The sequence below is a fragment of the Nothobranchius furzeri genome, chromosome 8 (genome assembly GCF_043380555.1).
Source record: "Nothobranchius furzeri strain GRZ-AD chromosome 8, NfurGRZ-RIMD1, whole genome shotgun sequence".
NCBI lineage: Eukaryota > Metazoa > Chordata > Actinopteri > Cyprinodontiformes > Nothobranchiidae > Nothobranchius > Nothobranchius furzeri.
Window position 1 is genome coordinate 46,780,774 of NC_091748.1, and position 25,478 is coordinate 46,806,251.

At 43.2% G+C, this 25,478-nt stretch overlaps 1 protein-coding gene across 1 annotated transcript; it reads right to left on the reverse strand.

Moving 5' to 3' along the window:
- Nucleotides 1–3,027: 3,027 nt before the first annotated feature.
- Nucleotides 3,028–24,800, reverse strand: LOC107373082 (flavin-containing monooxygenase 5). Its single transcript, XM_070554074.1, has 11 exons — nt 24,739–24,800; nt 23,784–23,922; nt 23,456–23,644; nt 23,212–23,377; nt 23,000–23,142; nt 22,719–22,918; nt 20,614–20,749; nt 4,219–4,438; nt 4,040–4,112; nt 3,480–3,732; nt 3,028–3,387 (listed from the first exon to the last, which is right to left on the reverse strand). Exons 2-11 carry the CDS (start codon nt 23,913–23,915, stop codon nt 3,256–3,258), a joined length of 1,644 nt encoding a protein of 547 aa, XP_070410175.1. The 5' UTR covers nt 23,916–23,922; nt 24,739–24,800; the 3' UTR covers nt 3,028–3,255.
- Nucleotides 24,801–25,478: the final 678 nt, after the last annotated feature.

Consider the following 25,478-nt stretch of genomic DNA (forward strand, 5'->3'; position numbering starts at 1 on the left):
TCTGTTCCCTCAGTCTCCAGAGTCCCCTCTTAGTCGCAGTCCAGAGTTCCCTTTGCCCCTCAGTCTCCAGAGTCCCCTTGTAGTCCAGTGTCCCCTCTTAGTCGTAGTCCAGTGTCCCCTCAGTCTCCAGAGTCCCCTCTTAGCCCAGAGTCCCCTCTTAGTCGCAGTCCAGAGTTCCCTCTGTCCCCTCAGTCTCCAGAGTCCCCTCTTAGCCCAAAGTCCCCTCTTAGTCGCAGTCCAGAGTTCCCTCTGTCCCCCCAGTCTCCAGAGTCCCCTCGTAGTCCAGTGTCCCCTCTTAGTCGTAGTCCAGTGTCCCCTCTTAGTCTTAGTCCAGAGTCCCCTCTTAGTCCTCGTCCTCCAGTGTACTCTATCCCCAGACTCCCGCAGTTCCGGCTCCTGGTTCCCCGTCGCCGGCCCCCCAGACTCCCGCAGTCCCGGCTCCTGGTTCCCCGTTGCCGGCCCCGAAGACTCTTCTGGCCCTTCTTCCTGGTCCCCCTCCTCCCGCCCTGCTCTGGTTTCCTCTGGGCGTCTTGAATCCGCCCTTGATGGGGGGGGGGGGGGGGGGGGGTCTGTCAAGACTCATTTTTCAGCCTTCATTCAGCTCACCTGGTCCCCTCATCAAGCTCCTGACAAGCCCTGTTTCCCTGGCAACCACCATCAACTCCATTCATCTCACCTGTTCCTGTAATCAGCTTCGTCCTCTTCACCTGCTCCTGACTCCTCAACTCATCTCACACACCTGCTTCCCCTGCAATAAAAGATCCATTCAGCTACCCAGTCTCTGCCAGATTATTGTAAAGCTCACACCAGGAAATTCTCCAGCACTCCTTACCTCTGCCTGAATCATAGATCCTGACCTTGTTCCTGTATCTCTACCTGCCCACGTGCCTGCTCCCTGCCTGGATTGTTCTCTGCTTCTGACCCCCTGGATTCTCGACCTTCGGACCATTCTCTGTATTCTGCCTCCTGCCTGCCCCTTGTAGCATTCACGGATCTCTCTGGTTTTGACCCATGCTTCCTCCTGACTCTGCCTCAGTCTCGCCCACCTCTGGTAACTGCACATAAAATAAAGACTTTTAAAGGTGCTTTACAGTGTTTGGTGTCATTACGGGTCCTTCTGAGTTCTGTCCGTGACATCTTCTTCTTCTTACCATTATTCATACGTATGTAGCCACAGCCATCCTGGGGCGGTCTGACCGAGGCAAGGCTGTCAATTGGCGCCGTTGGCCCCTCTGACCACAACCAACGCAGGTAAGTGAAGGTAAAGTGTCTTGCCCAAGGGTACAACAGCAGAATGCTGGAGCTGGAATCAAGCCTATGACCCTCCAATCATAAGGCAACCCGCTCTACCTCCTGAGATACTGCTGCCCCATAATCATCACAATTATATTAAACAAAGTTTTGAAATTTCTGGCTTTGTATATAATTAGTTTCATATATTAGTTTCACCTTTTAAGTTGAATTGGTGACAAATGAAATTTTGCAGCACATTCTAGTTTTACATTATATTTTATTCTAAATACTTTATCACCATAAACCTGAAGGCAACCTTTGCCCTCATTGATCACACAAAGCCTGCATTAGATGATTAAAGGACTTTTGTTTGTGCAGGTTCTGAAGAACTAATGGTTCAGCCATTGTTCACCTTTATCAGATTCTAATTACTCATGCTGTCCTAAAATACATCAGTTCTTAGAAGAACAAGGAACAAAAGCTGTATTTTAAGTTTTGTTCAAGGCTCCAAAATTACAAATGACCTGCAGCTCGTAGAAGCAAATTTAAATTTAATGATTTCTGCTACTACAATCTGATAATACTGCAAAAGTCTGGAATAACTGTACTTATTCAAAAGTTTCCCAAAGAATCTTTGTAAAAAAACAACAACAAAAAAAACATTCAAACCTTTTGAATTTTAAGTAATGGTTTTCCTTTTCTCCAGTTATAGTAAAGTCATGAGATTCAAAGCTGCATTACAGGTGCTGGAAAGGGGAAATCTAAGCTCCTCCCCTTGTTAAAAGTGAGTTTTTAACGTTTGACATAGATTGCTTCTTTTACTCCTCTCTTAAACCATCTATCTTCTCTGTCCAGAATGTGTACTTTGTCATTTTCAAAAGTGTGTCCCTTTTCCTTCAGTTGTAGGTAGACTGCAGAGTCTTGACCTGACGAGGTGGTGTGAAGTCCTGATGACTGACATTTTGTGCTCCAGTGGGTGATGTGAGTCGAAATGCAAATACAGGTCTGTGTGAGTTGGTTTCCTGTAGACTTCAATGCTGAGACTTCCATCTTGTTCAAATTGCATAGGAGTCCAAGAAGGGCATTTGTTGTTGTGTGCATTTTCCCTGGTGAACTTGATGTTCTTGTCCATGGCATTAATGTGCTTGGTAAAGCCTTCTACTTCCTGCGTGAGAATTTTGACCCATGTGATGTCCATAGCTTTAAATGGTGTTTTTCTTTTTGGGAATCTGGTAGTTTGCCCTAAAGTTGAAGTGGTAGCAGCTGGCTGTTTCTTCTCTAATATTATTGAGCAGTGAATCTCTCACTTCAGCGGTATTTTGTTGCAAAATTATGTGAGTGTGAAATGAATGGAGGAAGCAGGGAACTGCAGCGGTTCAGCGAGACCAATAAATGGATGGTCCAATAGGTGCTTTTGGACCAAAATTGGTGGAGGATTTTAGACAAATGTGACAGAATCACATGATTATTCTTCATTTTTAAATGTCAACAATATATTCATAGCTATACATGTTAGAAGAGGCATGAAAAAGTGTTTTAAGTTAATATGCTTTCCAAACTTGCTATAGCAGCTTCAACTAGCTACATCTAAAACTAAATTACATTTACTTTCTATGTTCTCTTTTGTTTTGACAGCATTATTCTAAATTCTAAGTCAATGTGATTTCACACACTATCAGCTGGTAAAGATATAGGATTTTGTCAAGAGAAAAAAAGTCTCATTTGAAGACAATTTGTAAATATATTACAGCAACAACCAACATGAAGTTTGTTGTGTTCAAGAAAACCGAAGCTCGTATACTTAGTCTGAAGTTTATTTAGTGAAATATTTATTGCAATTCAAGGACTTAAAGTAAAAATGAAGATACAATGATTTTCCTATTAGGTGCTCATAGTTCAGATGCTTACGTAATCTTAATAATCAGCATCACAAAACAAACATGAATTAATTTTTTTTAGCAAAAAATGTGCATGTTAGCACAATACATCTGGGTTTCTCTCTCATCAGTTGAACAATAATGCCTAATTTGACTGTCTGTGGGTGAAAGTTGGATACAGCATCTGGATTGCATAGTACACAGCTCCTCCTACAGCCAGGACTGCCAGGCTCAGCTTCATCAATAGGCCAGACAGGGATGGTTCCTTCTCAGGTACCTGCATGGCACAAAGAAATGTAACAATTGCATTAGCAAAGCAGTCAGTGTGTTAAAATAATATTAGATCGTTAGATCTGAATCCATTCAGACCTTTCTGGTCTTAAGGGGCTGGTACACTCTGTCAAACTGGGTGATGATTGCCTCCCTGGCCCCCTCCCATTTGCCTGGTCCTGTTAACCGGTACTGGTAAGCAGTGACAGGTCCCCATAACACCCTCTTGAACAGTAGGTAGTCTGTGAAGAGGAGCCAGAGGAGACTGGGCCGAACGCCAATTTCTCCAGCTATGTCGTCCATATAGGAAACAAAGTCCACCTGCAGAGGTGTCGACTTGGACACGACGTAGCTGAGGAAACAACCCAAAAATGCTGTTATACAAGCAAAAAGAAGAAATGTATGGCATTTTATCAACCTGTGGATCTCCTTGTATCTTATCAGGGTGTTTTACCATCACCTGCTGGTTGGCTGGGGTAAGTAACGTTTGTGTAAAACCACTTTTGTGCCTAAACACATAACTTTCAGACTGCAGAACCTTGTTTTTGACAGGTTATGGTGATTAATTTTAAATTGAATTGTTTTCCTTTTACAAAGCATTTTCTCCTTTTATTTATCACAAGATGGTAATTAAAAAAATAATGGAGAAGATGTTGTACTTTTTCTCAATGTCTTTGGTGTCCTTTTCAACAGCCTTGATCATGGACTGGTTTGAAGGCAGCTGCTTGAGTCCTTGAAAGCAAAAAAAGACAATAATAAGGGGGGGGGGGGGGCATATCTAGTTAATTTGATGGATAAATGACTTTTGAAAGAATACGCACCTGTTTTAAAATCTCACCTTTGAAGACACGTGCCACCCAGCGAACCTGCATTTCAGCCTGAGGCATGACGGAACCCCCAGAATGAATGAAACCCACAAGAGCCAGAGTTGGATGCTCCAAATTTGGAGGGAAAACATGCTTATACAGACCAACACGATGCCCTGACTTGTACATGACATTGTTTGGCAAATAGGGGAAGTCATAGTTGTACCCTGTGGCAAACACGATTGTATCCACCTGTCATAAAAAAAAACAGATGAGTCTGTTTAAATTGTGCTTAAAGGTGCAATATGTATGAAGAAAAAAGGACATCCTGTGGTCAAATGTTGGGTCTGCAGTTCATATTTCTATACAAACAGGGACTTTCTCATTACTATTCCATGAGTTTCATGGTTGTTACCAGCTACGGCTCAGCACCAGAAAATTCTAGGTCAACAGCGAAGACGAGTCATACGCACTAAGTTGATAATATCGGAAACTCAACAGGCTCAACCAGCATTAGCTGAGCAAGATAGCTAGCTTCCCCCGCCCGCTGTGGGGCGGAGATCCACCTCCCAAATAATTCAAAGGATTCACCCACCTCTCACTCAGTGCTAAGTCTTTGTGTGATTTTCATGCATGAGCTCCTGGTCCATGTTACATGTATCAGCTTCCCAATCAGTCCCGACACAAGTGCCTAACTAACTCCTCAGCCACTCTGCTCAATTTCTCTCTCACGCCTCATCAACGCCATCATGTCACGGAACCACTATTTACCCATTTTCCTTAAACTCTAGCCAGTCTTCCTTCGTGTGTGGAACACCACCATCCTTGTCTCCCACCACGCTTCGCCCAGTTCAGATAAGTAGAAAAATACTTTGTTATAACTGGTGTTAGCATTCATGAGTGTTTTACGGTAGGGAGTATATGTAGTTCAATTCAATTTGTTTATTTATATAGCGCCAAATTATGACAAGAGTCGTCTCAAGGCACTTCACATAATAAACATTCCAATTCAGGTCAGTTCATTAAGCCAATCAGAAATAATGTTTCCTATACAAGGAACCCAGCAAATTGCATCAAGTCACTGAAAAGTGTCAGTGACTATACAGCAATCCTCATACTAAGCAAGCATAAAGCGACAGTGGAGAGGAAAACTCCCTTTTAACAGGAAGAAACCTCCAGAGAATACTGGCTCATTATAAGCAGCCATACTCCACGACTCACTGGGGATCGAGAAGACAGAGCAGACACACACACACACACGCACGCACGCACGCACACACACACACAAGCACACGCAGACACGCACACGCACACAAAGACAAGTAATGTGTCTATAGTTATATTGTGATGTCTTAGTAAATATTTTATTTGGTGAAAGATAAACTTTATTGTATTTATCCTAGTGAATCAATAATTAAACGGATAAACTAGCAGTAGCACATCCAACGTCAAGGAAAGCAAAAAGTTATTATCACGAGAGGGAGAATGTTTTAGTGGTTAGCAGCAGTGTGCTAGTCGATGGCCCCCTCCATGAGGCCACCACAGCTCAGCAGAACATCGTTGTAGCTTCTTCTGGGGAGAAAAACACTTACAGAGAAAATAAAGTTAGCAGCTGAAATTGCAGAAAATAATACAGTTAAAGAGCAGACTGTAGAAGAAAGCAGTAGAGTGTGAAAAATGGTCAGTGTATCCTCCAGCAGTCTAAGCCTATAGCAGCATAACTACAGAGATAACTCTGGATAATCTATCCTAGTTAGATGGAGGCATGTTGGAGTCAGGGCAAGGCAGAGCTGTCTTTACCGACTGTACACTCCACCTCCCTGTACTCCCCCACTTGTCCAGATTTAGGCTAACATCAGATTTTAACCATAGGCCCTATCAAATAAAAATGTTTTAGGCCTAGTCTTAAAAGTAGACAAAGTGTCTGCCTCACGGACTAAAGCTGGGAGCTGGTTCCACAGGAGAGGAGCCTGATAACTAAAAGATCTGCCTCCCATCCTAATTTTAGATATTCTGGGAACCACCAGTAGACCTGCAGTCTGAGAGCGAAGTGCTCGGTTAGGAACATATGGAACAATCAGATCACTGATGTATGATGGAGCTTGATTATTAAGAGCTTTATATGTGAGAAGAAGGATCTTAAAATCTATTCTGAATTTAACAGGTAGCCAATGTAGGGAAGCTAAGACAGGAGAGATATGATCTCTCTTTTTAATTCTCATTAGAACTCTAGCTGCAGCATTTTGGACAAGCTGAAGACTTTTAACCACATTCTATGGGCTTCCTGAGAGTAATGAATTACAGTAATCCAGTCTTGATGTAATAAATGCATGAACTAGTTTTTCCAGCATCACTCCTGGAAAGGATGCTTCTAATCTTAGCAATATTCCGAAGGTGGAAAAAGGAAATCCTACAAACCTGTTTAACCTGGGAATTGAATGACATGTCCTGGTCAAAGATAACACCAAGGTTCCTTACTTTGTTCTCGGAGATTAATGTAGTGCCATTCAGGTCAGGCGATTGGCTAAGCAATCTCCTTTTCTGGATTTCTGGTCCAAAGATGAGAACTTCCGTCTTGTCTTGATTTAAAATCAAAAAGTTTAGAGTCATCCAATTTTTTATGTCCTCAAGACAAGCCTGTAATCTACCCAACCGATTAGGTTCATTAGGGTTAATGGATAAATATAACTGAGTATCGTCGGCATAACAGTGGAAGTTTATCCCATGCTGTCTAATGATTTTACCAATTGGGAGCATATATATAGTAAAAAGAATTGGTCCAAGCACTGAACCCTGTGGTACTCCGCAAGTAACCCTGGAGTATGAAGACAATTTGTCATGTACATTTAGAAAATGAAATCTGTCAGACAGGTAGGATTTAAACCAGCCTAACGCTGTTCCTTTGATCCCTACAACATGTTCAAGTCTTTCTAAAAGAACATTGTGATCAACTGTGTCAAAGGCAGCACTGAGATCTAACAAGACTAGAACAGACACAAGATTCTTATCTGAGGCCATGAGAATATCATTTGTAACTCTCACTAATGCAGTTTCAGTGCTGTGATACTCTCTAAAACCAGACTGAAATTCCTCAAACAGAGCATTAGTGTTTAAATGCTGACATACTTGGATGGCCACTATTTTCTCCAGGACTTTGGATAAAAATGGAAGGTTAGATATTGGTCTATAATTCATTGGGTCATCTGGATCCAGAGAAGGCTTCTTAAGTGAAGGTTTGATTACAGCAACCTTAAAATCCTGTGGTACATACCCATTTACTAGCGATAGATTGATTATATCTAGAATGGGGGCAGTAACCAAAGGAAATGCTTCTTTAAATAATTTGGTTGGGATTGGATTCAAAATGCAAGTTGAAGGTTTGGATGAAGCTAATATTTTTGATGAATCTGAAAGCTCAACTGGATCAAAACGGTTCAAGCACAGATGAGGTTCTACAGTCACCTCTGATGCTGCCTCACTTACTGAGGAAGAAGAAATCGCATTAGGGAGGATGCTAAAGATTTTGTTTCTAATAGAATTAATTTTACTTGTAAAAAATCCCATGAAGTCATTGCTGCTGAGGGCTAAGGGAATAGTACCAACACAACATCCGAATCCATTTTCATCCATCACAGAGTTAGTCCTGGTAGATTGTTTAGAATTTATAATTCAGAAATTAAAGATTCTCAAACGATCCCATCTCTCTCTCTTTTCTTGTCTCAAAGTCAATACAGAGTGTTTAATTAAACTCCCTGATGATAAAAACAGCCTATTCTTCTGTTTATAAAAGGTGAACTACTTACAGTGTATTAAAATACAACTTTAGATAGTTACATCACTTCAATTCCGTTACATGGACATTGAAAATGATTGCCTCAATGTAGCCTTTAGTAATATCTTAGACTCAATTGGTTTCACTCAAAGAATACATAGCTCCACCCACTCCTGCCATCATACATTGGACTTTGTGCTGACTTATGGCATAGAGTGTGAGGAAATAACAATCTTTCCACATAATCCAGTCCTCTCGGACCACTTTCTGATAAACTTTGAGTTTTTTATAACTGAGTTCTCGAGACATGAAAGTAAATTTCACTATAGTCGGTCTCTATCTGACAATGCAGTTGCATCTTTTAAATCAACTGTTCCATCTTTACTGTCCTCTGCATCTCAGAGGCATGTAGCAGAGGGCAATATTATCAGTTCTAGCCCCTCACAAATTGATGCATTAGTTCATCATGTTAATTCCTCTTTACATGTGGCATTAGATGATGTTGCCCCTTTAAAAAAGAAGGTAATTAGGGACAGGAAGTTGGCTCCCTGGTTTAATTCTCATTTACGAGCCTTAAAACAAAACTCTAGGAAATTGGAGAGAACATGGCGCTCTACGCACCATGAGGAGGCCTACCTATCCTGGAAAAATAGTCTTGTGCTTTATAAAAATAAGCTTCGACAAACTAGAACTGCTTACTTCTCAGGATTAATTGAGGAGAATAAGCATAATCCTAAATTTCTTTTCAGTACAGTTGCTAAACTTACACAGAATCATAGCTCTGAGCCACGTGTGGGTGTGTGTGTCTGGTTCAGACTCTCAAGGCTGACGTCAATGAATCTGGTCGTCTTTGTTATGACTAGATATCACGAGGCTTATAAAGTGATGACATGAGCCGCTATTTTGCCGTGTACGTACCCAGTGGGGGTCTCCCAGGTAGATCAGGAAATGCCAGGTCTGGAGACCTCGGATGTACGCTGGAGCTGTCGGTGCAGCGATCACAACGTTTCAAAGCCCGTCTGGAGGGTCGACCCCGATACCGTTCGGCGGCGTCAGCAGGTGCTCTTATTTTGAAAGGACGTCGTATGGTTGTTAAACGACGAAAATCTCCCGCTTCACAGTTCTTAGTTTAAAGAAGAAAACACATCTGGCCAGGCTGTGCTTTTCTTTAGGATGGCGTGACTAGAACTGAAGTCAAAATGGAACTGACTTAAAATGGCGTTGCCTTGTTTTATATCTCTGAATTGTTGACAAGTTGTAGTAAAGTGGATTGGACACTTGAAGTCAACACCAGATTCTCCTGCGGCAGCCGAAAGCTCTGATTGGTTGGAACAATGTGTCATGCGTTTCTATGGAGATGAGGATCAGTATGTCTGTGCCGTAGTCCTGTTTTCATTAAACATAATTCATGACATATTTATTTCACAGATCATTCACTTGATTATTGTTGATCAACATCTGTTTTGCTTAATAATTTTAATCACAAATAAAGTACTTTGATTAAGTAAAGTTTCTTCTTCTCCTTCGGACTCTTCTCCTGGAATGTAAACAGTCTGAGGAACACCCGACCTTGGTTTTTCTACAAGGTGTTATTGTGCACAGGGGGCAGCTGTGTGGAGCTGAAAATAATGAACTTCATAACCTTACATATCCCCCCTTTTCAAGGTCAATGTGGTCCTTCAAGAGACCACTTGGTCGTTGAACAAACCCAAGTTATGAAGAATCTTGACAACAGAACCGGATGCGATCCAAAGGGAACAGCCATCTGTGGTGAGGTACGAACCCCATGCCGGAGAACAGTCTCGCATAGTCCTCAGGAAGAACACAAGTCAGCAGGTTATTAATTATTCCCCATGGAAGCCATAAACGAAGCAACAGCAACGTCATATCCTCACGGGCAATAAAGCAAAGCAGGAGCAAATCTTGAACGTATCCACGAACAGGGTAGTATTCCAATTAAAAATCGATTGTTGTATCCGCAGGCCGGGTAATATTCCAAATAAAAATTGAACTTTGAAAGAGTACTTATCGTAATCCACAAAAAGGGAAGAGCAGGTGACAGTAATCCCAACGAATGAGGTGTCCCAGCAGCCATGCCGGAACCAGTCGTCCAAGGCCAAGGAGCCGGAGCACCCTCAGGAGTAGTCGATGCAGATGACGAGTCACGGATCCACCCCCAGGAAGCAGGATCCTCACAAGCTCAGCAGAGGAGAGAGAGCACAGTGTAGGCACTTCAATGTAGACACGACAAAAGTGCATTTCATGTCATCAAAGAAATAAAAATAATAAAAACCCAACTCTATGAGTGCCTTTTGTACTATGTGTTAGTTTTAAGTGTAATTACCCATTAAGTGAAGAAATGGATGCAGCCCTGACTGTGTAAGATGCGAAAAGGAATGATGCGAGAAGCAGAAAAATGAAAGAAACCCTAACTGGTATCAGTGAATCCTCACTGTAAATACTTGTGTCAGGACAGGGGCAAAATTGGTTATAGCCCAGTAGGACAAATCAAAGAATTGATAATCACAAACATAATTTTCACTGTAAAAATCAACTGGTCAAAGGTACTATAAAAAAACAGAAATGTAAATCAGCACTAAAATGTAAATCAGTGGTTAGTAATCATGTTCATGTTAATGTACCCCTAAGGAATTGTGATTAGTAAAGATTAAAAAAACAAAATTTTGGACAACAGTACTATGTGGCCTAACCCACTCACTGTTACCTGGCCTTTTACCTGACTCCAGGAGCCCACAGCACGCCCGTCTCAACACACCTTAAGTCTGCACGTGACGTGTAACAGGAAAGACAACCATGTACACTCACAAACAAACAAATTTGTGTAATCAGAGATAGAAATCTGTGGAACCAACGGGACGTATTTATCACCCCCCTTTTGAAGTCGGTGGATTGTTGTTGTTGGTATCGGCCAAATCTGTGGGACCCTTGTGCAGTTTGATATGGTCCCTGTGTACCCATTTGTAGACGGGCGCCTTGTTTTTGTCGGCGATCTTGATCTGATACACGACCGGAGAGATCTTATCTGTAATCAGGTATGGACCCGACCATCTGGGCAAAAGTTTCTTAGCCAGCTTCCCCGAGGTCGCATTGTTGTTACCCGTTTTGGGAGCGAAAATGTAGTACCAGGCCTGATCACCTACATCGAGTTTGGAATGTGAGGCTTTCTTATCGTAATAAGTTTTTCTGCCTTCAGCTGACTTTTCCAGAGATGCCTGTGCGAACGAGAATGTTGCAAGCAGGTGAGTTCGCAGGTTCTGGTCGTAGAAGTGATGGTTTAGAAGAGTCTGAGGGGGCCTGGCTGGCGGGACTGACGCGATGGCGTCGTCCGAGCAGTGTTGGCACGCAGCCAAACCCATGCCAAGAGGGCTACGTCGGTTCTGGGCGTAGCGCACCTCGATGTCGAAACTTTGAAGAGCCAGCAGCCACAAAGCGATTCGTGAATTGGTCACCACACCATCTCTGATGCGCTGACTGTTAAGGAAGGTCACCGGCTGGTGCTGTGTCTCAATGATGATTTTCTGTCCGCCAATGTAGTTCGCAAAGTACTTAACTGCCCACATGGTGGAAAGCAAAGCCTTTTCACAGTCCGAGTATTTCAACTCAGGTCCAGTCAAGAGCTTACTAGCATAGGCCACGACACGCCTGTCGCAGCCATGAATCTGGTAGAGACCAGCACTCAAACAGTGAGCTGAGAAACCAACCTCAAGATGGAACTCCTTGTCACAGTCGGGGAGCGCCAAGCACGGAGCCGAGCACATTGCGGTCTTCAGGTCATCCATGGCCTGCTGGTGCTGCTCCGCCCACTCGAACGCCACATCCTTCTTCAACAGATTAGTCAGAGGTCGTGCCAACTCAGCGTAATGTTCCACGAACTGACGCGAGTAGTTGCAGACCCACAAGAAGCTGCGAAGTTCGGAGACGTTCGTCGGAGGTGTGATGGTGGCAACACCCTGAATCCTGCCAAGCTGAGGCTGCACTCCCTGTGGTCCCACAAGGAGGCCAACGTACTGAACTTGCGACCTGCACCACTGTCCCTTGGCGAGAGAGATCTTAGCACCCGCCGCCGCGAGCTGACCCATGACATGGTCCAGCTCGGCCAGGTGGTCATCCAACGTACGCCGACGAATAAGAATGTCGTCGACATAGATGAGTGTCCCACGCTCTCGAGCATCGGGGCAGGCCTTGTTCAAGAAGATGTTGAACTCGGCTGGCGAGTTGGAATAACCAAAAGGACACCGGGTGAAGGTGTACTGCCGGTTGGCAAAGGAGAAAGCAAGTTTGTGTTGGTCCGATTCGTGGACGGGAATTGTCCAGAATCCAGACGCAATGTCAAGGGTGGAAAAGTACTTAGCATCTTTCACTTTTGGAAGCTCCTGCTCCAGGCGTGCCATAGGCCACCTAGACAAGGGGACCTGTTTGTTGAGTTGCCGGTAGTCAATGGTAAGTCGCCACTTACCATTAGGCTTCAGTACCGGCCACAACGGAGCCGAGTAGGTGCTGTTGCAGGGTCGAATGACCCCGTTAGCCAAGAGGCTGTCAATGATTTCCTGGACCGGTTCTATGGACGCCAGGGGAATCTTGTATTGCCGCACAAAGGACGGCGGTGCATCTGGCCTGGTAGGAATCCGGACTTCATGGATAGTGGTCAGACCACAGTCCAAGGAGTCAAGTGAAAGAAAATCCTGGTACTTTAGCAAAAGTTGTCTTAGCTGGTCTCGCTCGACATCGTTGGTGAGAGCATCTGCTTGGTCTATTACCTTCTCAATCTGTAACAGAAGTTCCGGGGGTCTACCCGGTGGCTTCGAGAGTGGTGGTGAGGTCGAAATCGCGTCCCCCCGCGAAAGACTTGCCACAGAAGGGCGTCCGCCTGTGTCAGGCCACGGTTTGTACGGTTTTGGCTTCCTCACACGTGCAAACAGTTGTCCGGACGCACCGCTGATTCTAGCGTCAAGGCGTTGGAGACAGTCCAACCCTATGAGCATGGGCATCGGCATCTCCTCGCTGATGTACACGAGGTGTTTAAAGGACATGCCTCCTATCGAGATGTTGACCTCAGTCGTCGCAGCCGCGGGCGAGGGAGCGCCATAGAACTAGTCAAAATCCTTTGGGCCCGAAATGAGTGTGGGGGGTGAGATGTCCTCCCCCCTTTGTTCGCACATGCTGCTGTAAAGAGCTCCGCTGATAAGCGAGATGTCCGCTCCTGTGTCTAATAATGCGACACAGCGATGTCTCTGATTTACAGTGACCTCCACTGCGGGCCTATTAGATCCCTTTCTCACGACCAGAGGTGCAAGCAAAATTTTCTCAGTCACGGCGGTGGTAGTAGTGGTACTGCGGTCGTCATCTGCGGGTTTGTCGCCTAACATCGCCACGGATGGAACGACCGGAGAGGTGTTGTCGCTTTCCTTTGAGGAGTTGTTGTTTTCCTGTGAATCAGAACCTGTGAAAACATCAACCTGCAGCATTCCAGTCTCATTTTGTGGCTTCTCAGGCAAACACGGAGCTGTTGCCCGTGTCGCCTGAGAATCACGCATGAATTGTTTGACGTCCTCGCCGTCTTTCTGAAGAGCGCAAATCATGTTCATCATGTTCTTCATCTCAGTCATTATAGGTAGGAAAGCGCTTTGAATCGCCGCCTGAAGTTGGGATTGTAATTGCATTGTGACCTCTGAGTCCATTTTCCAAAATAGTAAATAGTCTTTTCCAGTTTTATTTACTAATTTACTCTTCGAATTTGCCTTCTAATTAGATGTTTATTTAGAAACAACCTTACCTGTAGATTTTTTTAAAGAATTGGTTACAGGGAAGCTTGGCTGGTGAATGATTTTTTTGGGCAAAATTGTTCAATAATGCCAAAAATATCATTGTCATTTGACCTGCCCAAGATGGCGGGTCGAGCTACGTGTCGGGCACCTAAGATGGCGGACCGCCGTGCATGCGTCGTCCGACACCCGGCTTTGATCCCCGTAGCAATCTCACGATTCTAAACACCGTAGCGTTTATTAGAACCGCCGCTAACGTTACCTCAAAGTACTCCGTACCGGAAGGTTTAGCGGATTAAAGGACGCAGTTCCGCTGCGTCGGAACGGCTAGAAAGCTTCGCGGGACGCGTTCCCGAGCCTTCTCACCGAGAGTGGCTAGTTAGCTCGTCGGCTAATGCTAGCGAACGCCCTGTAGCGACCAGGGTCTCAAAATTGCCTCGATCAACCAACGGGCCTCTCGCTCCGTGATTGAAAGGGTTTCAATAGCGTACGCAATCTGGATGCAGTATCGCTCTGCGGTTGTTCTCGACTGACAGCGTTTACCGAGCAAGTTAAGCTACGGTAGGTGCTAACGAGAATTCCGACTAAGAACAGCGCGGAACCTGCGCTTTTCGAATGGAAATAAATTTCCGACGGAGTCTTCTGTCTCCGATTACACAAATGGATGCACACAGTGTCACAAACACCGCGACAAACAATAAACAGACGGTTCCAATGCAATAAAACAGGAGAAATGTTTACCCTTAGATGTAGGCCTCAAAATGGCCGTACGCACACGTCAGCACTTAAGGTGTTTTGATGAAACAGCGCCTCCTGTTGGTGGGTGATGAATGTGCACCCCCCTTTCTGAGAGCTGAATGAGGAAGCGCTCGCTTTTCTTTTTCTAACACACAGACACTGAACCAAAAATCCCAAAATGTCTCAAAGTCGGCACAAAGTGTAATAAACTGTGCAGATATCAAGCTAGGCTCGCCATATGTAACGGAATTGAAGTGATGTAACTATCTAAAGTTGTATTTTAATACACTGTAAGTAGTTCACCTTTTATAAACAGAAGAATAGGCTGTTTTTATCATCAGGGAGTTTAATTAAACACTCTGTATTGACTTTGAGACAAGAAAAGAGAGAGAGATGGGATCGTTTGAGAATCTTTAATTTCTGAATTATAAATTCTAAACAATCTACCAGGACTAACTCTGTGATGGATGAAAATGGATTCGGATGTTGTGTTGGTGCGTGTGTGTGTGTGGGTGTGTGTGTCTGGTTCAGACTCTCTAGGCTGACGTCAATGAATCTGGTCGTCTTTGTTATGACCAGATATCACGAGGCTTATAAAGTGATGACATGAGCCGCTATTTTGCCGTGTACGTACCCAGTGGGGGTCTCCCAGGTAGATCAGGAAATGCCAGGTCTGGAGACCTCGGATGTACGCTGGAGCTGTCGGTGCAGCGATCACAACGTTTCAAAGCCCGTCTGGAGGGTCGACCCCGGTACCGTTCGGCGGCGTCAGCAGGTGCTCTTATTTTGAAAGGACGTCGTATGGTTGTTAAACGACGAAAATCTCCCGCTTCACAGTTCTTAGTTTAAAGAAGAAAACACATCTGGCCAGGCTGTGCTTTTCTTAAAGATGGCGTGACTAGAACTGAAGTCAAAATGGAACTGACTTAAAATGGCGTTGCCTTGTTTTATATCTCTGAATTGTTGACAAGTTGTAGTAAAGTGGATTGGACACTTGAAGTCAACACCAGATTCTCCTGCAGCAGCCGAAAGCTCTGATTGGTTGGAACAATGTGTCATGCGTTTCTATGGAGATGAGGATCAGTATGTCTGTGCCGTAGTCCTGTTTTCATTAAACATAATTCATGACATATTTATTTCACAGATCATTCACTTGATTATTGTTGATCAACATCTGTTTTGCTTAATAATTTTAATCACAAATAAAGTACTTTGATTAAGTAAAGTTTCTTCTTCTCCTTCGGACTCTTCTCCTGGAATGTAAACAGTCTGAGGAACACCCGACCTTGGTTTTTCTACACGGTGTTATTGTGCACAGGGGGCAGCTGTGTGGAGCTGAAAATAATGAACTTCATAACCTTACATCCACATGAATGTTGAAATCCCCCACTACAATGACCTTATCAGTATTTAGCACCAAATCAGATAAAAAAAATCAGAGATCTGATCCAAAAACTCAGAGTAAGGGCCTGGTGGACGATATAAAACAACAAACAAGAGTGGTTTTACAGTTTTGCAATCTGGATTAGGAAAACTAAGAATAAGATGTTCAAAAGAACTGTAACTATTAATCTGTGAGGGACTGATTAATAAGTCCGAATGAAAAATGGTTGCTACTCCTCCTCCTCGCCCTGTACTTCGAGCAATATGATGATTTAAATAATTTGAAGGAGTCGACTCGTTTAAGCTAACATAGTCCTCTTGCTGCAGCTAGGATTCTGTGAGAGAGAGCAAAGAGATCTGATTATCACAAATGAAGTCATTAACTAACAAAGTCTTAGAAAAAATGGATCTAATGTTCAACAACCCACATTTAATTTTTCTATTTTTCTGCTCAGTTGAGTTTGTGAGTTGTATTTATGAGATTTCCGTGATTTGCTTTATTAAGCCTGATATTTAATCTGTGTGATTTTGGCTGTGGGCAGGGCACTGTCTCTATGGGGTAGTGGGTGGGTAATAGTACAGAAGCTGCAGAGGGGTGTGTTAAACTACGACTGTTGGGTATTTTTATAATTGTACCTTTTTGAGGCCTAAAAGATGCCCATTTTGTGTTATTAACACATCATGAATCTCTGTTTTTGCCAACTGTTGCTGTTCATGAAAGGTTGAGCAAGGATGTTGATTGTGGGTTTCCAACTGAAAACTGTACCTCTGTAACCCGAGAAGGCCCGCCTTCTCCCCCATCCTTTTGCTGAATAAAGCCCCTGGGAAACTGAGGAGACTTGGGAGTGACAGGGGAAAAGCCTCAGAGGAGGTTTTTCCCTGCGTTAACTCTCCATTATTTTGGGGACTCAGGGTAAAATGTCTCCCTTATTGTCATGTGTGTTATTTCAGGTTCCAGGGTTATGGAGATTAAATATTACCCCACATGTAATTACTTAACATTTTGGTGGAGGATGCGGGCATGCAGAGCTGGTGACCTGAAGGCTTTCCCCAGGAACAGAGGGGGGCTGGTTAGCTCCATGGAGGGGTTTCTGCGCCCAGCTCTCGCATGACGATTCATGGACATTACAAATAATCTCTCTCTCTCTGTGTGTCGTCCTTTAAGGTAATATGGGATAAATCTAAAATTACCTATCAACGACTCTGCTTCCTGGTCTGGACCCTGGGTTGTCATGAAGGACTAATAAAACAGGCCATGTTCCTAGAAAAAAGAGCTGCACCATCCAAAGAGAGATGGAGCCGTCTCTCCGCATCAGACCAGGTTTTCCCCCAAAAGTTTTCCAATTATCAATGTAGCCCACATTGTTTTCAGGACACCACCTAGACAGCCAGCGGTTGAAGGACAGCATGCGGCTAAACATGTCGTCACTGGTCCGATCGGGCAGGGGGCCAGAGAAAATTACGAAGTCCGACATTGTTTTGGCAAACTTACCCCGGCTTTCCACAGGAGCCGTCAGCAGCACGTTACTGCAGCAGCACGTCCTGCTCACGTAAACTGCTGCTTGGCCCTTCCCACGAGACGTGAAGCAGCAGGGGAGCAGCTGTCACCGACCGAGCATGAAGTCACACGAGTGACTTCGTCAGTAAACACAACAACAAGCAGGAGAAAACTACAACAAGGCTCCAAAAGGTTTGTGTTTTATGTTCTGTCCATTTTAAAATCGCCAATATGGACCTGAAAAACAAAGGAGACCACTACCTAGGTAATAACTTCTCACGGGGCCGCACATTTAGTAACATTTTTTAAAAGTAAAGCAACCAGAAGGCAGTATATTTCCTTATTCTGAAAATCTCTGGAGATTTCAGATTCAGATTCAGATTTCAGATTTATTGGCCAAGTAAAATTACATTTACAAGGAATTTGTCTTCGGTAGATGTTCACAGCTGCAGCTTCTCTCCATTTCCGCGTCCGATTTCCTGTCTTTCCTTCCCCAAAAATGTCGAACTTGACCCGTTTCAGAGGCATCGCGGGTAGAAAATAGAACCGGCGAGTAAAGGCCGCGACATGCTGCTCCTGAGACGTGGCCGACTCGCTCTGCTGACGGCTGCTGACGGCTCCAGTGGAAAAGGTTCTGTTGACCACAGCGGTTCCTATCAGCAGCTATGACGTGCTGCTGCAGTAACGTGCAGCTGACGGCTCCTGTGGAAAGCCGGGGTTACACACCGAAGCAACATTAATTTTAGTGACCTCCGATTGGCGTAAGCGGGTGTCATTACCGCCAGAGTGAATAACAATCTTACTGTATTTACGCTTATCCTTTGCCAGCAGTTTCAGATAAGATTTAATGTTGGCCGCTCTGGCCCCAGGTAAACATTTAACTATGGTTGCTGGAGCCCCTAATGCCACGTTTCTGACTATGGAGCTGCCAATGATCAGAGTCGGCTTGTCAGTGGGTGCGTCACTGAGCGGGGAAAATCTATTAGAAACGTGGACAGGTTGGTGGTGGCCCACGGGCTGGGTTCTATGCTTCCTGCGTACCGTCACCCAGCCGGCCTGAGGTCCCGGCTGCTCGGGTTCTGCTGGAGGACCGCTACGGGGTGGTTCTGAGCTAGTCAGCCCCGCGCTAGCTAAGTAGCTACGGTTGTTTACTGGTTTTTCAACAGCGCGGAGCCGGGACTCCAATTCCGACACCCTCGCCTCCAAAGCTACAAAATGCTACATTTATTACACGTACCATTATCGCTAAAGGAGGCAGAGGAGTAACTAAACATCTAACACAGAGAGCAAAAGATAGGAGACGGAGAAGCAGAGACAGAAGTAGCCATAGCCGTGCTGAGGCTAAGCTAACTGGACGAGCAAAACTATTCAACACCAAATAAACTGTGTGCAAACTCAAATGGTTCCCTAAAAGCTGGGTGGAACAACAGAAAATGTGTGTTTTAGCGTGCTTTTGTGCTACAATAACTCAGAGATATCCTAGTACAGAGAAATTAAATCAGTTTTAGCGAGCCCCAAACACCAAACAGCTACACATAGTGCAACACTGAAAACAGGAAACAGGAAACGCCTTACCGCCAGGTGCAGCCAACCCGAGGCCCGATTACAAAACTATGCTATTGTCAAACACTTATTACGGTAGTATGCCTCCAGCTTTAGAGTGAGTGCAGTTGTTTGCAGTCTTGCTGATTAAGATAAAAGTCCCATTAGTTACCTCACACACTGGTGTTCTCTGCATTTGACCCATCCCTTGAGGGAGCTGTGATCTGTGGACACGGCCGCGCTCTGGAACTATTTGGTGGTTCAACCCCCTATTGAACCCCTTAACGCTGTGTGAAGTAGGGAGGCGTTGGGTCCCATCTTTAAAGACTTGAGTATGACCCAATTAAGGATTTGAACCCACAATGTCCCAGTCTCAGGCAAGACACTCATACCAGCCCACCACTAAGCTGGTACTGAAGGACTCATTAAAGGAGGTAAAATTCCACAATTGGCTCATTATTCACTTCACACATACATTTTCCTGTAATATTGAGTTGTTGGTCATTGAAAAAGTAGTTTGAGATTTGTTTCTAATTTGCCTGTAGCAATAGCTCAGCATTAGCCTCTAGCCATCTTCACCTGATAGTGTCTTCTTAAGGGTTCAAGAAATAATTCTGGGCTGCTTAATTTACGTTTTTTTAAAGATATGGTACACTAAAAAAACTATTTTATTTTTTTTTTCTTATTTCTGATTCTAATCATCTCTGTCCAGGGTGTACCCCGCCTGGTTGCCCATTGACCACTGGAGATAGGCACCAGCCCCCCCCGCGACCCTACGTGGACAAAGCGGGTTCATTCAATGGATGGATGGAAGGATGGATGCATGGATTCTAATCGGTGACTTTGGGTTTTTCGTGCAGGCTGAACATGAAATAGTCTCCTACACCTATGTCCTGCATTAGCTTCTGATGGAAAACAGACAGTGAACCTCAAGGATTTGAAAATCCTGATAGATCTACGTCACACTGTCACTTAACATTCATGGACCCATTCATCTTGACTCGTGACTGGGAAGGCCATTGTTGTTTTAGCGTCCAGCAAACAGAGAACTTCTTGACTAGAATAAACTTACCATTAGCATTAGCAACTCCACCTCACAGCAGAACTCCTCCAGGCTTGTGTCATTTGTGGAGATAAAATGTCAATGTTGCAAAGAAAACAGAGTCAGTGGTAGAGTTGTGTTGCTGTTATTCAATCTGAGGCAAGATGTTCAAATATCAGAAAATAAGACTCCAAATATTGTTATCTGAAGGTCAGTTGTGATGTGGCTAACTTCTAGATCCTGAAACAGGCACATCAGGGCTCCCCCCACCCCACACCCCCCTTCCCCCCCAGAATATGACTCACAAGGCTTTCATTCCTACAAGAGACCATTGCAAATGTATTGATTAAACAAGTGTTCTACAACTTTAAACAACACTGGAGATTTTTTACTGTTCGTGTCAACATACAATTACCAATGCAGCAGAGATTGCAGGTGCGACCCCATGTGCTCACAGATGATAAACAATGACTCTTTAGCTTTTTTGAAAAGAACAAATCTGACAACCCCCCTCCCCGGCTGGCTGAGAAGGAAATCTGTTTCAGTGTAATCTTCCTTCCAACATGATTGAGAGGGACTGTTTTGTGATTACTTCACCGTAAATTTCTTAAATATTGTGCCTTAAAAGTCCAATAAAAGTTTTGCAAATAAATCTATGACAATCCTGACCTTTTCAGCAATGCTGCCATCCTCAAACACCACCGTGGAGCCACGGATTTCTTTCACATTTGGTTTGATGATGACGGATCCTGACAAAATCTTCAGGGGTAGGTCACCATTGACCACTGGGTTCTGACTGAAGAACCTTTCAAAATGCATACAAAACAGCAGAAATGATCCCATTGCTTGGTTATTTTCTGAACACAGCACTTTAAAGATTTTTTACCTTTCAAACTGACAAGTTTTGGCTAACACTGTAGCCTTCTTCAGAGCACCGCCAATGTTGGAGGCATCCCTTACTTCTTCGTTTATCCGCTGGCAGCAGAGGAAGATGTTACCCTCTACTGCCCGCACCGTCCTTGCCGACGACAATGTCCCATCAGCAATCCAATGTTTAAACTCCATCATCTTTGTTTATGGTCCTGGGTCTACCCCACCTTGTTTCTATGGCTTCTTGAATCCATCTTTTGTTTTTTTGTTGTTCTGTGTTTATGAACCATGTTCTGTCCCAGTCCATTATATGATTCTCCCTTGTGCAGTGGTCTGTTATGGCTGATTTCTTTATTGTATTTTCTGCTTCTTCTTTCACTGCTCTTGTGTCTTCGATTTGGTTCCTTCTCACACTCCTTTCTATGTTCTATTTTTCATGTGTTGAGTTGGCGTCCGGTTTCTCCTATGTATGTTTTATACCAGAGGTAAGCATGGTATTTTGTATATGACTCCACACATATGTCTTGCTGATATCTTGTCTTTCGGATGTACTAGTCTTTTTCTGACTGTCATGTATGGTTTTGTTGGTGTGGTTATGTTGTGTTTTTCATTGTTTTTATTTTTTCTGTTATGCCTTTGATGTATGGAAGGGTTATTACCGGGTTTGGTTCTTGTCTTTGAGGATTTTTGATTCTTTGTGTTGGTTTGTCTTTTGGTCCTCTTGTCCGCAGTCTCGTTCTTCTGTTATTATGTATGCTTGGTGGTATAATGTTTTGATCACTGACATTTTATGTTCGGTAGGATGTTCTGATGTCCACAATAAATATTGGTCTCTGTGTGTGATGGTTTCCTGTATGTATTCATGTTCAGGGTCCCGTCTCTCTGCCTGGTTATTTTCATGTTCATAAGTTATGCTGCTTTCTGTTTCTTCCTCATATGTAAACTTTATGTTGTTGTGTCGTTGGTATTGTTCAGGTGTTCTGTTAGTGTCTCTGTTTGTCCCGTTGAAATTATTTCTAATGTCATCCACATAATGTTTCCATAATTTTATTTTGCCGTTTGCTGCCTGCAGATAAACAGAGAAGGAAGCGCCGCCACCAACATCAGCGGCACTCTGAGGAGGGCTACAGTGTTAGCCAAAACGTGTCAGCAAAAGGTAAATCAAATCTTTCCTACAATGTGTTTAGAAATGAACCAATGGAATTTGACGGATTACGCAGAACGGACATACAAAAGATGTTCAAAGTAGACATGATGATATATTTTAATGACAGTCTTAAAAACACAATGTGTAATTATTTTACTTGTTTACTTTCATATTCTGTGTATCCCATTCACAAACATGTCCTTTTTCATTAATATTTCTCACCAATGTCTACTATTAGTTTTTCTCAGGTCTTGAAATTTTACATTATTTACTGTGGACAACAATCCATAGTCAAGCATCATTGTGCTGCTGTTAAGCTGCTTTTGTACAAAATATAATATAGCATATTGCATTTGCACTTTGACAAGACCAAAGGAAACAGCAGCAGTACGCCCTGGAAGCATGAAGTCTGCCAAACCAACTATGAAGAAGAAGAGAATGTATACACTGTTGCTGTACTTGGTTAGTTTGAATTACAAAAAAGAAAAAAGAAAAAAAAAACGGAATGGAAAGACACGTCAAATTTGTTGGGACCTCATCAAGCCCAACTCGTTGGGACTCCCAACGCGTCGGAAACAAACGCTTGGTCACCCAGCATCATTTTTCCACGCTTCGGGTGTGAGAATGTGTTGGGTCTACCGTAACTGCAATACCATCTCTGAACAGCATGGAACTAAAGAGTCGAACGGTTTTACACATTGTGCCTTTAAAGGATTTTTCAATTTCCCCCCAGGAACCTAATCCTAACAGCACCTACCTGTGTTTGGGTTTAAGAGCATACATGGTGTGATCATACATGGAGTTGATTTTTTTCTCGCTTATCCAGTTTAGGATGTTGACTGGCAGCAGCTGAAACAGGATGTGAACAAATCTTGTGGTGTACTTCATGTCCACAGGTAGGCCATTATCAGAAATCTGGCGGATGACCCAGGCACCACGACGAGTGCTCATATACACCTGCAGTTGGACAAGACACCAAATCAACATCCATTCAGATTTTGGAGACATAGTCTGTTTTAAGACAAGTGAAACAAGAACCTGCTCTGCCACCTTGCTGCTTTCTACAGCGATGTCACTTCCTGAGTTACCGATGCCGATGACCACCACCCTCTTACCATACATGTTCTCTGTTCCTTTGTAGTCCCAACTGTGGAAGTAGTTTCCTTCAAATGTCTCAATTCCTGCAAAACAGCATGATAATGTTGCCTTGCCTTTGTCTGAACATGAAATCTATTTTAACACACATTTACCTGGGAAGTCTTTGAGTGGCAGGTTAGGATAGGTGTAGTGACCCGTGCAGCAGATAACTGCTTCAAAGATGTGTCTCTCCTCTAGTCCGTCTTTATTCTCCGTGACCACCTCCCACTGGCCAGTGCGAGAGAAATCTGGCCTCTGTGTGACTTTCTTCACTGAGGTCTAAAAATATCAGTTGAACTTTAAGATTTGTCAGATTTCTATTTAAACTACTTTGGGGAATCTTTCTTCTGTTTTTACCTGGAAGCAAATGTGTTCAAGTAGTTTGAAGTGCTCTGCATACATCCTGAAGTATTTCAGGATTTTAGAGTGGTGCATGTAGTTGGGATAATCAGCTGGGATGGGGAAGTCGCTGTAGCACATCATCTCTTTGGAGGAATTGATGGTGAGGGAATGATAGATACTGGCCCTGTTGGGCTCTGAGACTTCCTGCGGGGATACAGTTATGACATAACAAGAAGACTCAAGACAGACGGGGTGGTGCCAAAATCTGATAACTTTTAATTGATTTTCACACAAACTATTTGCGGGCAAGAAAAATTTTCTTTTTGAAAAAGTGATGACTTGCCTTGAACTTCCACAGACCACCCATATCATCACTGCTTTCAAAGCAGGTTGGCTCCAAGCCCTCATCTAGACACGCCTTGATGCTGGTCAGACCTGAGGGGCCCGCTCCGATCACTGCTACTCTAAACACCATGATGAAGCTGCAAGGAAACAACAGAAAGACAACATTTAATGATTCAATCTCTTAAACCTTTTCTCCAAAATCACACTAAACCACCTCTGACCTCAAAGTATCCAGAGTAAGATTTAATGATTTACTTTCTAATAAGATAATAAGTAACATATCTGTAAAAAACATCTTCAGTTTAATGTCCTTTCATTAGAACATTAAAAAAAAATTCTTGGTTTTTGAAAGGTTGGGCATCTGGTTGGATGCCTCCTGAATGCGTCCCTGGTGAGAGTTTCCAGGAACGTCCAACCGGGAGAAGACCTAAAGGAAGACTCAGGACACCCTGGAGAGACTGCACACGGGTATAGTAATCTCTTCTTTTCCTTTGCGTATTTTCTAACTTTAAACAGTATAAAATGAGGTGTGGGTGTCTTTGTACAAAGTTATTAAGTAGCTATGATACTTTGAAAAATAAATCTGATAAAAGAGAAATTTAAGAAAATCCCTTTGTTACATTCATCCTAATGAAAGGACACCCCCCCCCCCCATCTGCTGACCCGGCCAAGGTTTATCAATAACATATTAAAAAGCAAATTGAAAGACTCATGAAAGTTAACAAGTTTCAAGATCACAAGATGACATTAAATGTAAACCGAAACACATTTTACTCCAAGCTTCTAAATGCACTGATTGGGAAAATCTGAAAAAAAAAGCTAAACACTTTCAACTAAAAGTAAACAAAAACAGTAGTACTCAACTAACTTACCTGTCACTGCAACACATTTCCTGTTTTTATTTACCTCAGTATGCTTTTTTGTCATAAATTAATGTATGATTAAATTCTGACCTGTTTTAGCTTGTTGAATGTCTTCAAATCGGATTGCTCAAGTTTGCATCCGATGTTTGAGATCAGCTGTATTTTAGGTCAGCTGAAGATAATATCAGTCTGGGGGAATGTTTAGTAGGCGTGGTCAGGGAATGTTCCAATAACTTTCGCTAACATTCTTTAAAAGTGTTTGTAATGTTAGCACATAATGTTGTTACAGTAATGTTTTCAAAATACTCTTTGAACGTTATTAATGTTGCTGTAACGTTGATAGAAAATGTTCTGAGAATGATGAAAGTTCTCATAATGGTGATAGAAAACGTTTTTTTAACAACGCTCTTTGAACGTGTATATAATGTTTTTGTGATTGATTAAAGTTCTCAAAATGCTGAAAGAAAACATTCCTAGAACCATGTTCTTGTAATGTCTTTACAATGTTATTTGTGGTTGATGAAAGTTCTAACAATGTTTGTTAGAAAACATTCTTTGAACCACATTATTGGAACGTCTTAACAACGTTATTCATGACTGATGAAAGTTCTCATTATGCTGTTTGAAAACATTCATAGAACCACATACTCGGAACGTGTTCACAACATTATCTGTGTGATGAAAGTTCTCACAATGTTGCTGGAAAACATTTTTAGAACCACGTTCTCATAATGTCTTTACAACGTTATTCATGATTGATGAAAGTTCACATAACATTGTTAGAGTACATTTTTAGAACCACATTCTCGGAACATGGTAACAACATTCTT

What these genes read in the sequence shown, in the direction of transcription:
- LOC107373082 (XM_070554074.1), bottom strand. Translation starts at nt 23,915, where the DNA reads ATGGTGTTTAGAGTAGCAGTGATCGGAGCGGGCCCCTCAGGTCTGACC. An exon ending in GTGGTCTGTGGAAGTTCAAG is followed by an intron (nt 23,645 to 23,783) that starts GCAAGTCATCAC and finishes GTATCCCCGCAG; the next exon opens with GAAGTCTCAGAGCCCAACAG. An exon ending in AGCCCCTTAAGACCAGAAAG is followed by an intron (nt 3,388 to 3,479) that starts GTCTGAATGGAT and finishes TGTGCCATGCAG; the next exon opens with GTACCTGAGAAGGAACCATC.